This window comes from Micromys minutus (genome assembly GCF_963924665.1).
Source record: "Micromys minutus genome assembly, chromosome: 19".
Lineage (NCBI taxonomy): Eukaryota > Metazoa > Chordata > Mammalia > Rodentia > Muridae > Micromys > Micromys minutus.
In genome coordinates, this window is record NC_137954.1 from 33,624,112 (window position 1) to 33,638,581 (window position 14,470).

Here is a 14,470-nt window from a genome sequence, read left to right on the forward strand (position 1 = left end):
TAGTTCCAGCCATGTGTCTTTACAAACGGTCACCTCAGTAAATCTGAGCTTCTGTGGGCCTGAGACAGTTGTCTTTCTAGTTGACTTGTTTATTATTTTCTTTCACCTGAGTTAGAAATAAGAAACACACCTCCGTGTTCTTACATGACTGCTATTCCCGAATGGCATTTGTGAAGAGATGGAAATGTAACGTCTCCTTGAGTAACGCTGCCAATTAGGACCTGAACTTGCAGCTTTCACAATTTCTTCTTAATCTATTGTTCTCTCTCCCTCTTTCTCTTCTCTCCCTCTCTGCATACACATGTGCACACATGTGTATGTATGTACATGTACACACATGTGGAAGGCAGAAGTTTAAGTCCGAGTTCTTCCTCTGTCACGCTCCATATTTTAAAATGTGTATGAGTGCTTTGCCTTCGTGCATGTCTGTGTACCATATGCATGCCTGGTGCCAGAAAACACCAGAAGAAGATGCTCTGGAATTGAAATTATAGATGGTTGTAACCTGCCATGTAGGTGCTGGGCATCAAACGCAGGTCCTCTGAGAAAACAGCCTGTGCTGATGTATTCGCTAAGTCATTTATTTTCCCAGTCCCTACCTTAATTTTTTGAGACAAGGTCTTTTACTGAACCCAGAGCTCACAAACTAGCTAGACTGACTAGCCAGTAAGCCATGTGAGCAATCTTTCTCTGCCCTCCCCTTCCCAGGACTACCCCACCCCACTTTTCACATGGGTGCTGCAGATCCAAACTCAGGTTGCATGGCAGGCACTTGACCAGCTAAGTCAGTTCCCTAGCCTTCAATCTACTACTTTGTAAGAGGCAATGTGGAATATATATATATGGTTATAACAATACTGATTCCTTTGTGATGTTTTCCTTGGATAAGTGAGAAAACACAAAACAACCAGACATCCAAAATCACTGCTGATAATCAGGCCTTGACTTAGCAGAGCCCACTCTCAAAGGTGCAGGTGACAGTGTCTACAACCACAGTAGCTACAGTTGAACATATGCAGGCCCCAGGCAGGTGCTTTAACTTGCTCATTTATATTTTAATAGAATTTTATTCTAGGTGAAACAAGGTTCAAAAACATTATTGATTTAGAACTTTTCCACTGGAATCTGTCTTAGCCACTCCTATAAACTAAAAGACTGAATGAAATATATGAGAAATAAAACACTTTGAAGAACTGGACATCAGACAGTCCAGGGCTCCAAGAAGCAAAGTGTGGTGGACCCCTAAGGTTCACCAGCAGCCAGAACTCCACCACAGTGGTTTCACTGAACTTAAGGAGACAAAAGCTGACAATTGTGGAGGCCAAGGCCATGTGTAGAGAATGCTGCTACAGAAGACAGATAAAGCGGATGAAATACTAAAGTATGCTGCCTCCCATCCCAAATTGATGCTGCCTCACTAGAGTTTGCTATTAAAAGGCATGTGTGCACTGAATTCTAAAAACCTAGCAACAAGGATGAAAGACAAAAACTCCCGAACTTTCATCAGATGAAGAGGAATTCAAGGTTCACTGCCCGGAGTGCATCAGTGAAGCTGCTGAGGGTCCCATCTTAGCAGCAGGACAACCCCTACGGTGGACAGTCAAACCAAATGATCAGCATGAAAAGGTTGGCATTACAAAGCCTTGCCATACCACTCACAGTGTTAACATCCAATGACCAGGAGGAGGAGGAGGGGACGATGCAGTAAGAGTCTACCTGTCCACTTTTAACGGTCGTGGGGCTACAGTAGATTTTAGGTATCAAGGCTTGTATCTGGATAGACAAAAAAGAAGGAAGAACTCAAAATAGACCCACGCAAATATTGCCAACTGATTCTTGACCAAGGTTCAAAAGCAGTTCGGTGAAAGGAAACAGATGGCCTTTGTAACTAATGAAACAAAATTTAAAAGGGAAACAAAAACAAAAACAAATAATGTCTAGTTGGAAAATTCCATAAAGGAATGCAGTTGGTGAAACAAAATAACCAGACCAGATGGGCCTCACTGAAGGGCAGTACTGAAGAAGCCCAGATGCTGACCTAATCACTTTGGAAATAAGTTGTATTAAGGTGTTGCCCTTGTTGAGACAGGGCCTATGTAGCCCAGGCTGACCTTGAAATCACTATGTAGCTAAGTATGAGCTTAAACTTGTAATCCTCCTGCCTCCACCTCCAGAGTGCTGGGATTTGTAGGCTTGAACCACCATGCCTGCTTAAGCCTAGCTAAACTAAACAAGCTGTATGCAGGCCCTATATTCTAGTTGGGAAAATGATTGCCTAAAAGAACGTAAGATATCAAATCTGATACTGCTATGGTGCATATTGGAATTGTATTTAATGGATGCTGGATAGTGGAAACTACTTAGGTTGCTTTTGGTGTCAGAAGTTATGGATGAATAAGAGAAGAACAGAATGATCCCTGTGGTGCTGAATTAGAATTGGGACATCACCATTAATACCCATTAAACTTAAGATAGGTCCAGATATGTACATGGTGAGATGTATGTGCACCATTTGCACACATTAGTATACATACATAAACTTCCTTGTCAGCCAAGAGGCTCTGGGATGTCTAAAAGCAATTGTAATGGCAACAAGTACTTTTAGTACCTAGAATTTATTTCTAATATTTTCCAATTAGGAACCAAGGGACCTTGGAGAAATGGGTGACTTCAGGATGGGGCAGGAAATGGACAAGATGAGACTGGAGAGTCTTAAAACATTTGAAAGTATACAAGTCCTGAAACACAACAAACGAGCAACTCCACGCCCATATGGGGATATGGAGAAGGGGCACAGGAGCCAAATGAAAGACCTCCCAGTCCCCAAAGTAGGAACATTGTGAGCAATAAAACAAACTAAAAAGTGTTGCTCTGTAACACAAACCATACACTAAGTACCCATGAGTCCTCATTAATATAAATAAATGATTGAACAAACTCATAAATGGCAGAGAATAAACAAATCTCTCACAGGGAAGATTTCCAAATAGTCCTTTAGCAACTCCACCCTAAAACAGAGTAGCATAGCCCCCTCATTAATGGTAGGCAATGCCAAGTGACTTCCTTCCACACAGCTCGGCATGGGAAAGGAAAGAAAATGAAACAGTGGTGGAAAGTCTAACACTTCAGCCAGTGACCCAGGCCATCAATAGCCACAATCTACAAGGAGAGCAAGGAACCTTGATATGTCGTGACAGAATCTTTTTTTTTAAATGAGCAAAAGATGTGAAGGGACCCTTCAACATGGAGGTTATGCAGATATCAGAAACAAAGATACATTAAAATTTGACATCGTCTGCCATTGAGAAATTCAGTCTAGACCCGTAGGAAGCTCTCAGTACCAGCTAAATCATTGCCAAAGCCTTGGAGAAAAGGGTGGATGCCAAGCCAAGAACTGAAAAACAAAAGAACCCATGCCAGGTCCTATAGAAATAGCTATGCAGAAGAATGCCAGACTTGGAGAGCAGGGAAGCTCTCCCGCTTGCTTAAATGACTCTTACTTGTTTGAGAAACTCTACTCCATCAAAGAAGAGGTTCATGGCCACTCACTAGTTGACCAGTTGTAAGTTTTACTAAACCTCAGGTATGCTAAGGGGAAAGCAGGTAAACCAGAAAAAGAACTCAGCGGCTGAAGGGAAGGCTCCAGAGGACCTGGGCTCAAGTCCCAGCATCCAAATGGTGATGATTTACAACCACCTGTAACTCCAGGTGAGATTCTACACCTTCCTCTTCTCTCTGTGGGCACTGCACCCACATGTACATATATTCATGGAAAGAGTCCAAGTCGTTCCACAGTTTCCAGACAGAACAACCTATAGTGGTAATAATACCATTTGAAATGCTGCTCGGTATTTGAACATCTCAAGGAGAAAAGAATAATCTATGACTTTGGTGTGTGCTTGAGATCTCCAAGACAGTGTACTAAATAACTCATTGGAAATAAGGTAAATACAGATTTAGTGGATATAAAATAAATAAATGAATAAATAAGTAAATACTACAGTAAACATTTTACTTTCTCACTTTAAAAAATTTTTTCAAAGTAAATTTCAAGAGGATTGAAGGTTTAAGTGCTCAACTCACACATGGTTATAATGACACAGAAGGGTATCAATAAACCCTGGACAGTGAAACAAGGACAATGGGGAGGAAGTCAAGTTAAGTATGTAAAGCTGAAATATGACACATGTAAAACAGAACACCCTGGGCACATTTGAAAGGCAAGTGACAAAGAGAAAATACGTATAGTCTTGTCACATGAGGTTAATGCAGTCAAACTAAACAGCTAAAAAAAATAGTGTGAGTGTCCTAGCATAAAAGCAGACATATCTGTGAGCAGGGTGTTTCCAGAAGAAGGAACACAGCCAACAAGAAATATGTCCTTAAAATATTCAACTTTACAGCAGCAGACCTACAAACTAAACAACCAAACAAGAGAGCTGCATACGAGAATGACAGCTCTGGAGAATGTGTGTCCAGGCAAGGACACAGACAAGAATGTCACTAGGTATGAAATTAGCATTTCTGTCTTGTCATGCTTTGTTTATCCTTGGAGAACATGACACGTATGTAAGAATCTGTTCTTCCGGACCCCCAAGTTTCTATTCTTCGGGAATTGTACTAAAGTGGGGGACAGGATAACATAGAGAAAAATACACAGGTTAAAAACTTCCTTTCATTGTTGTTTATAATATGGAAACATGAACTGCCAAAGATCAAACTGAAGATAAACTAAAAATGAATCATGGTGTCTCACAGAATTGGCTACAGGGCAACCAGTAGAAACACTTTAGAAATAAAAACACGAGAGCTAGAAAAATGTCTCAGCTGTTAAGAACACATAATGCTGTTCCAAAGAACTCATGTTCTGTTCCCACCACCCACGCTGGGCAGCTCACAACCACCTAGAGCTCCACCTCCGGGAATCAAATGTTCCCTCCTGGCTTTGGTGGTAGGTACCTGCACATATACACACATACTCCCCACACCGTACACAAACCATTATAAAACAATAAAATATTTTAAAGGTGTAATTCTTGATTTGGAAATACAATTATCATTTACTTGTTCATTTATTCTTGGTTAGAAGTAGGCTACAAAATAACATGAATATGTTCCCATTTATGTCCATATATGTACACACATACACTGTATGACATTCTATACATAGAGCTTCAGGAAAACTTTGGCTGTCAATATGTTAATAATGTTATTTCCCATCAGTAATGATTTTAACTGGTGAGTAATTTCAATAACTTTAAATCTTTTCATTTCTTTCATGCTTTTTATTTATTACTAGTAAGACAGAAATATCTGGAAAAGACCCAGGAATCTCCTCCAGTACATTTTTTGCCTCTGCTGACTGATATATAAATGTCTCTCTGTGTTTATAAACCATTAGATAAACAAAACCATCTGCAAATCATTTTCTGGAGCAAGCCCGTTTCTCCGTTTCAGGACAACCCAGAAGGAAAGCACAGGATGTGACACAGAGAAAGAGAAAAAGAGATCCAAAGTTGGTCCTTCCCCAGATACTTGACTGTTGGCACCCTTCCCCAAGGGTAAGCAGTTCGGGCTTCCTCAGAAAGGACTAGACAGTGGACTTGGCAAAATGCTCTAGGGTTTGGAGATGCTGGTGTCCCAGAAGGAGAGGTCAAGGCTAAGCCTCTATCAGAGGATGCCACATGTTCCTCTACAGAGCACCCACCTCCTTCTTCCAAGCACAGCCTTCTCCAACCTCATAGCAGAGGGACCCTTTGCCTTTGTTGACTTAACAAGGTACCAAAAATATAGACCTTGTGTTCTTTTCTTATGTGCATGTATGCGTATATTGTATGTGTGTATGTACATATGGATGGAAGACAACCTTGAGTACTATTCTTCAGATACCATTCACCTTGTGTTTTGAGACAGGGTCATCCATGAACCTATAACTTGCTATATGGCCAGGATAGCTGGTTGGTGAGCTTGCCTGTCTCCCCTTCCCAGCTCTGGAAGGACAAGTGTGCCCCCTCCCTCGGCTTGTGTGTGTGGGTCCCAGTGATGGAACTAGCTCAGGTCCTTATGATCGAGCAGCCAGCACTTTACCTGCTAAGCTATGTCTCCAACCCTGACCTTATCTTATTCCTTAGTCAGAGTTCTACAGGGAAAACCAAGGTTGGAATTTGGAACATTCTAGAATCTCATGGTTTCAGACTTCTGTGAGAATCTTATGAAAATGGAAACTCTCCCCTCAGCTCATGCATCCAAGACAACATCTTACATCTACTTTCACAGGTCTGTAGTTTTCTGAGCAACTTTGGGTGCGGCGTGGACAACAAATCCTGTTAGCTTGGGTTCCCCAATATAGAATTAACTTCCTGACAGTGTTCAGAGAACACTGAGACTTGAGTGAACACAGCTCCTGTGTAGCCAACTGTCACAGCCCATTCCAGTTGACATTTCCATATGACCTTGTGCCCTTCCTCCCCAACACCACCAATTGTCTGCAGTTCTCAAAATTCTGTTACTTTTACCATATTCAATAAAATTAAAACAGTATCTGAAGTATGGAGTTCGCACAAAGGACACACTCCTGTCCTCTTCACATGGCATTACTACTACCACTTTCAAGTGCTCTCTTAAAGGCCCTGGACTTATGCTTCAAAGCTCCCTCTCTGGAAATGTACAGGCTTGGAGGTGGCAACAAATCTAAATGACAAATGCTCACTTCAGAAGAGCCTACTTTAATGACAACACAGTCTACTGTTTTAAAATAGATCTCGCTGAAGCAATGCCTCCTGGCGTTTTATAATGGCATTCCTGCTTTGCAATTGTTCCTGGCAGAGGGTTTGGGGTTGTTTAACCTCAGCAACACATGAGCTATGGGGTGAGTTTGAAAACACACCCCTGGATCACTCACCTGTGAACCCAGGCGCACAGATGCACGTGCCATTCAGCCCCTCGCTGTCACAGGTACCGCCATTCAGACAGCTGATGTTAGCACAGGGGTCCTTGTACAGTTCACAGTGCGTTCCTGCAGCAAAGCAAACAAATGAGGGTGGGTCACAGAGTACTCTATGGTCCCTGCTGCCTTCAAAAGGGAAGCATTTCACCCGCATGTGACCTCTCTGGGATAGGTTCATGGTGTGCAGGCTTGCATGGTGAGTGCATGTATATGCACGTGTGTGTGTGTGTGTGTGTGTGTGTGTGTGTGTGTGTGTGTGTGTCTGTTTCTGTGTGTGTGTGAGAGAGAGAGAGAGACAGAGACAGTAAAAGATATGTGTACATGTCTATGGGTATATATGTGTGCTGTGTACATACGTGTGACAATGTCTGATGTGTACATGTTTGTGTGTATGTTTGTATGTGCACGTGTGCATGATATGTGTGGATTGAATGAATGTGTGCATATGCATACTATGTGTACATCTGTTCTTATATGCACATGTGTGTGCCCACTCCTTGCTTTAGAATATCATAAAAATGTGCCTTATTAGAAAACAACAAATTTAATCACTGCCCATGGGTTCTACTAAGATCTCTTATCGCCACATCCTCTACATATCCCAAAGCCTATGGCATTTCTAGAGAGCCAAAAACCTGAGTTAAAGGTTCTCAATGTCTGGCCCCAACACTCATGAACACATAAACAGCAGTAATTGACATAATTGACTTGAATGAGTTGCAGAGAGAGAGAGAGAGAGAGAGAGAGAGAGAGAGAGAGAGAGAGAGAGAGAAGAGATCATGCAGTTATGGAAGAGGCATTGGGCAGATATTAGGGAACTGAAGAGGAGGTGGGGCGTATATATAATATTTCATTATGTGTATATATAGAATTCTTAAAGAATAAAAGAATCTCAATGGCAAACGTTGAGTCTCCAAGGAAACATAAAGTGCTTGACAACCAGAGAAACCTTTCAACATTGCTGAGTGACAAGGAAGGTGAAACTGGGAGTTATCCCAGATCCTTTGAAGTCGAGGAAGATTGGCATCCTGATCTAGGTGAGAACCTGGACAATGAGATGCCCATCCTGACAGTCTCAGTAGAAGGAGCACAAAGCAAACAGGAACAGGAAGATGCTGACCTCACTCCTCTCCACTTCCTTCCTCAGCTCCTATTGCTCAAGTCACTGCCCCACCCAGTGAGTCACCCTGCAGGCTCTGACACATTGCTGGCCTTTTCTCTTCTTTGTCACTGCCTCAAGAAATGAGGCTCAGGAAAGGGTGACAGAAGAAAATAAAACGGACTTTCTGCCTACTCACGAAATTACCCTCCTTGAGCAGACTGTTTTAGAGCCGAGAGCCCTAATTTCCGGATCTGAGTTGGATATGATCAATGCCATATTCAAGTATTGATTAGCATCTTCTTGAGATTTTTTCCCAAGTGTTTTTCAGATCTCAGTGCTTCATACCTGCAGGAAGCAGTCTCTCCTAGCACGACCTAACTCCCTCTCTGTGTCCAGGGCCTGGAAGGGACCCTCCCTGTCTTGGTAATTAATATGAAACTTTCTTCTGCATTTGGATGTGCAAGGTCTCTTTTCTGAAGTGTCTATTCCTAGAGTCTTGGGATAAAGCTCACCCAGTGTTCGATCCCCCAAACCACAAAAAAGGCACACATGTGTATGTGGCACACACATACAATCCCAGTACACCACAGCCTGAGGCAGGAGAATCAGATGTTTAGAGTCATTCTCAGCTCCATAACAAGTTCAAGACTGCCTCAGAGAGAAGAAGTAAGAAAGAAGCAGTGGGGGAAGTCGGGCTATTCCCCCAAGGATGAGCATACCACTGAATATCCAAAACAGATTGGTCAGCTATGAAAAATATACATAAAGTAATATTTTATGAGTTGAACAGGTTATGTTTATATATTTTAAAACTATATATGTGTATGTATAAACAATTATATATTATATACAAACTATATAAACATACGTACATACATACATACATACATACATACATACATACTTAAAAGAGGCCATGAGTCTGAAAGAAAGCAGAGAGAATGTATGAGAGAATTTGGTTGGAGGGAGAAGAAGAAAGGGAAAAATAATGTAGTTATACTATAATCCAAAACATTTTAAAGTCAAATAAAAGAGTAGGGGCAGACAAGTCCTCTCTGCTTCAAAACATTTGTCTCACAAGTTTCCATTGAGCTGATCAATGGGAACCAGGCAACAAAAAGCTCCAGCTGTAATATAAAATATAGGTACCACAGAGGTTCAGAGAGAAGGCCAGCAGACCTGAACAGCTTCAAGGAAGCTATACTCTCCGGGTACCCCAAAATTCCTAACCAGTCCAGTCAGGGCAAGAGAGCTAACTATATGCTGCAGATAAGATTAAAAAGCAAATTCTCAGCCAATATCTAAACATAATAACTGTATCTGCCTATATTCTATCTATCATCGGCCTATCATCTAATCTACCTATTTTTATTGGCATTTTTTATTATTTCTTATTGATTCTTTATGAATTGCACGTGTGCTCCAATCCCACTCATTTGCCAGTCCTTCTATGTCTGCCTTCGAACCTTATAACCTTCCACCAAAAGAAATAAGAAATATTAAACACCATGCCATGGAAATATTTATTGCACTGAATCATTGGTCTGGCTCAAGGTCTCTGGCTTCTGCTAATATCATGAATACTGGGCCCTCACAGAGGCTTTTCTGGGATATCCTCTTGTTTCCATAATTCTGCATCTTCAGGACCAACTGGTCCTATTACACACTCCAGCAGCTCATTGGTGGGGTAGATATTGGGGTAAAGTCTGCTCAAGGCCCTAAATATGGGCCTTACATTGTTTTGGTTTTTCATTAAGGCCTCAGATAACCCAGGCTGGTTTTGAGATCACTGTGTAACCTATGATGACCTTGAACTTCTGATCTACCAGCCTGGATCTCCCAAGTATTAGGATTCCAGGTGAGGACCACCATATCCAGTATATGCATTCCTGGGTATCAAACCAGAGGGGCTTGTGAATGCCTTGTCCACAGACCTAAAAGTCTCCAATGAGTTAGATTTAGTAAAAACCTCAAAATCATGAGCAACAGTTGTAATCTTCTATGTATCAGGGTTTCTTTTCTTTTGACAATAACTTTATTTGCTGTTCTTTTTCTTTTTTTTGATAAAGTATTCAGTTACAAGAGCATTCACTGAGAGAATTTTGGCAGCAAGGCTAGACAAAAGATGATCTTAGCAGAAACATGATTCTATGAATTGGGAAGGGCTCGCAGTCCCTGGTGCATACTTAAGTCACTTGCATTTCTATAGCCTAAAATTGGTAATCCTTCTATTAAAAATGCAGTCACATTGCCCTGTAGGTCATTAGAACAGAGTAGCTTTGAGCTGGAAACTAACTGTAGGGAGTTGATGACCATGGTTGCTCCTGCTATACCCAGGTGCTTTTCCTGATTAAGCCTTCCTCTTGGGTTCTGGGGCCCACCTTTATGCCTCCTCCACCATTTCTCAGAGTGCTCACTCAATACTCTTAGGCATCTTGACTCGCTGACCAAATGTGCCTGCCTTTACCTCTTTCTCATCTGGACTTTGTCTGACATAACTGAACTCCTTTGTCTATTCCCTGTAACGGTGACCCTTGACCTTCCCAAGGCAAACCAGGCTTAACCATCGTGTGTTGAGAGCTTGCTAAATTGCTCGCTGTCACAGAATTCCCTGTATCAAATCTCAGTGTATCCTTTCCCCTCCTTGACTCCCCCGCAGACCTCTGAGCACCTTCAGAGCAGAGCACACATCTTAATTCGTGCAAGGAACTGCAGCTACAATACCACAGCCCCGTCCTCACACAAGGGATAACAGACAACCAGTGTACTTTGGCTGACATGCAGGTGGGATTGCCAGAGGAATGAGAAGTCATTCCAAATTCCAAATGGTCCTCCAAAACATTCTGTTTTGTTAGGGAAAACCAGGTCCACACTTGAAGCTAAGTCTGAGGACTGGCATACGCATCACCCCTTGGCAAGGGACTGAGCATGCATAATTATGAAACATGTTTAGTCTCAAACAAAAATAAACAGTAAAACTAATAATAATTCATACTTCTCCTATTAAAGGATTGACAGTTAGGTTTCTTGGAATTTTTCTGTTCCATCCGGGCTCTTTTCTGAATTTAGTTTTAAAATGACCTTAGACCACAAAAAAGCTATGTGCCAATTATATTTTCCATTTGTCCCAAATTAATTACAATTCATATTTGAAAGCTGAAGATCATTCATTTTTATCTGTCTCCCAGAATGGAAAGCTAGGTAAAGACAATTAACTAAAAATACTCCTAGAGGACTACTGTTTTGTATTACGGTTCCATGGCTGTTGTCTTCTGGTTTGAGATGCTAAGGATTGAACCTAGGTCCTGAGCTTACCAAGCAAGCTCTGCACCCCTGAGTTGCACCCCCACCTTAGATGTGTTCTGCTTTGTGGTGTTATCCTGTTTTGTTTAAATTCTACTATCTCCTTGAAGACTTTCCCAACCTTCCCATTGTTAGTGAACTCGCCTTCTTCTGGACCGTTTCAAAAACTTCAAATGCCACCTAACCCTAGCTGGATTGTTCCTTGAACACGCTGGCCTAGGGCTGTTCCCCTAATGAAGTAATGGACAGAGCTGGGGAAAACTGGACTCAACTCACTTCAGCATAAATCCCAGTGCAGGAGGAGTACACAAAATCCCTGGAACTCTCTGTTCATGCTTTAGGTAGCATGTAACAAAAGACAAGGCTTTATTCAAAAAATAAATATCATTCCTTCAGTAATATTGGCCTACCATGTGACCAAACCTCTAACCTAGTAATATAATTTCTGGGACAGTATCCGCTTCCAAAAAAAATCCAAAAGGTATAAAAGTTAAATAGACAAAAATGTTCAAGGTTGAATCACAAACCCCATGTCAGGTACACTCAGTAAGTCACCAAATGAGTTGTGTGACAAAGTGATTGATAAATATTCCTGCATGGGGACATTACATAGCTATTTAAAATAAAACCAGAAAGACTTACTAGCAATGCATCATTCAAGTATGATATTATGTTGTGTACCAACACAATTCAAAATTACAAGTTTGTACAATTAGAGTAGAAATGACTACAATTGTTTATTGCTTTTGTGTGTTGTAATATTGTGAGCATTCTTAATCACTGGTATATTGTTTCCATACTTGAAAACTGAAATGCTTTTTTTCTAACCTTTGTCACTAAGAATCTCAAACAAGTATTGAACAATCATTACATTTGTTCTGCTATAAAGAAATAAAAATGAATCCAACATGAAGTTATACCTTGACTTTTTGACACTCTGAGGATATGGATTTTGCCTCACATTCATGGGGAGTCTTCTTTTAAGAGCCAGACATTATCATTGAAGACAATGGTTTCTGGGTCATGATACCATTTGGGTTGTCTGTCCATTCTTGCACCAGAAAGAATAATGCAGTAGTACTTGGAGCACTGTGATGTGTTTTCAGACATGTAGAAGTTTCACCCTTTTCACACATTCTTAGGGCTATATTTGCCCAACTTCCCATTACCCGTGTGCTCTATAAAAAGTTATATTAATGTATAATAGCTAAAAATCTGCTGCTTAGAAAACACATAGGGTTTAAAGTTAAAGCCCAGCCATCAGCTATTAAAGTTCTAACTCCAAACAACTACCAGTTGACATTGGTATCCACCTATCTGAGTGCTTACTTACTACACTGACTTTTATGCATGAATACCAGTGGCAGAAAAGCTTCCACAGAGGGCAGCATTGCCCTATCCAAAGAAAGAGTAAGGCAGAGGATTGTAGGGGATGTCCCGACCCTTGCTTTCCCAATTTGCCCCTCTGTCTCTTGTTAACTTCATCTACCTTCCTCTCCTCTTTCCCATCAGTCCTAACTCAAAAGTTCTCACTTCTAAAAGTTCTGTCATTTGCTGCACTTTGGGTTAGCTCAGCCCTTGTGTCTAGCAGTCTTCACTGCAACCTAATCCTAAGTGTCTCCATAAATAAAGCAACATCAACTTGACAGGTTCTAAAAAAGTGGTTCTCAACCTCCCTAATGCACTGACCCTTTAATACAGTTCTTCAATGTTGTGGTGACCCTAACCATAAAATTATTTTATGGCTCCTTCATTACTATAATTCTGCTAATGTTATAAATCATAATGTAAATATCTGTTATATAGGATATGAAGAATACTGTTCTAGCGTCACTGAAAAATCTTTGGGCATGTCTGTGAAGAAGTTTCTAGACAGGTAACTGAAGAGCAAAGATCCACCCTAAATGAATGTGTAGTTTGGTGTTCTTATGGGACTCCCAACAGCGAGAGTCTGGGCGTCTCTGACTCTGTTTCCTGCATATGTGACCCTTTTCCTCCTACTGGCTTGCCTCATGCAGCCTTGCTATGAGGGTTTGTGCCTAGTCTCATTGTAACATGTTATGTTCAGCTGATATCACCAGGAGTCCTGTGCTTTTCTCAAGAGAAGCAGAGGAGCAGTGGATCTGGGGGAAGGAGATGTGGAACAGAGGATGGGAAGAGTGGAAGTGTTGGGATTCTGTAAACCCCACCCCTCAGTTACCTAGCAACAGCCAGGTATACCCCACTCCTCAGTTACCTGGCAACAGTCAGATATGCTCTGCCCCAGTGACCTGACACTATGAAAGGGGCTACTAGCCCCCTCCTCTCTCTCTTGCTCTCTTGTTCTCTTGTTCTTGCTCTTGCTTCCTTCCTCTCCCCCTTCCCTTCACCCCTCTCTCTCCACGTGCTCATGGCCGGCCTCTACTCCTCTACTTCTCTATTTATCTCTTCTCTCTCTCTCTCTGCCTCTACTACCCTCTTAACTCCCCCATAACCTGAATAAACTCTATTCTGCACTATACCATCGTGTGGCTGGTCCCTCAGGGACAATGGATTCTCAACATGAGTCCTCCAGGGGCATCTCCCTTGCCCCCAGGCCTTGCCGCACCTCCATGGGCCATATGCCCCCCCACACACTCTTTTCATCCTTTTCCTAACATTGGTGCCAAAACCTAGGCTCTCTTAACAACAGGAAGGAGCAGAGATTATTGTCAGGATGTAAAGTATGAGAAAAAAATAAAAGGAAAATAAACCGGCCATTTGTTTTTTAATGTTATTTGAATTTTATTTTCTCTCTGCTTGAGTCCATATGTGATGTGACCAGGATGAATGTCAGCTTCAAACTGTGAGCCACAGCAGACCCTTTCTTCCTGAAGTTGCTTCTATCTGATATTTTGTCTTCTGTCAGATCTCTGTCACTAACATAGAAAACTAGTACCAAAAAAAAAAAAAAAAAAAAAAAATGGAGCCATTTCTATCATGAATCTGGTCGATTGGATATGAGTTATATGATAAATCAGTTAAGTTCCGAGGCCTTTGAGGCTGGCTTGTGAGATGAACATGGAAGGGTCTGGAGTTTGCGGCTAACAAACCGGTAGAAGTTTGCCAGGTCATTCCAGCAGGTGTTTAGAAGATCAGAA

The 14,470-nt window shown here is 41.5% G+C and overlaps 1 protein-coding gene across 1 annotated transcript in view; it reads right to left on the reverse strand.

Annotated features, from left to right (window-relative positions):
* DNER (delta/notch like EGF repeat containing) overlaps positions 1-14,470 on the reverse strand; it is a gene marked incomplete at both ends in the record, with an annotated part of 276,755 nt that overhangs the window by 21,263 nt on the left and 241,022 nt on the right. The window contains one exon of the mRNA XM_080933397.1: positions 6,902-7,015. Within this exon, the coding sequence (XP_080789523.1) occupies positions 6,902-7,015 (114 nt within the window). The remainder of the gene's footprint in view (positions 1-6,901; positions 7,016-14,470) is intronic.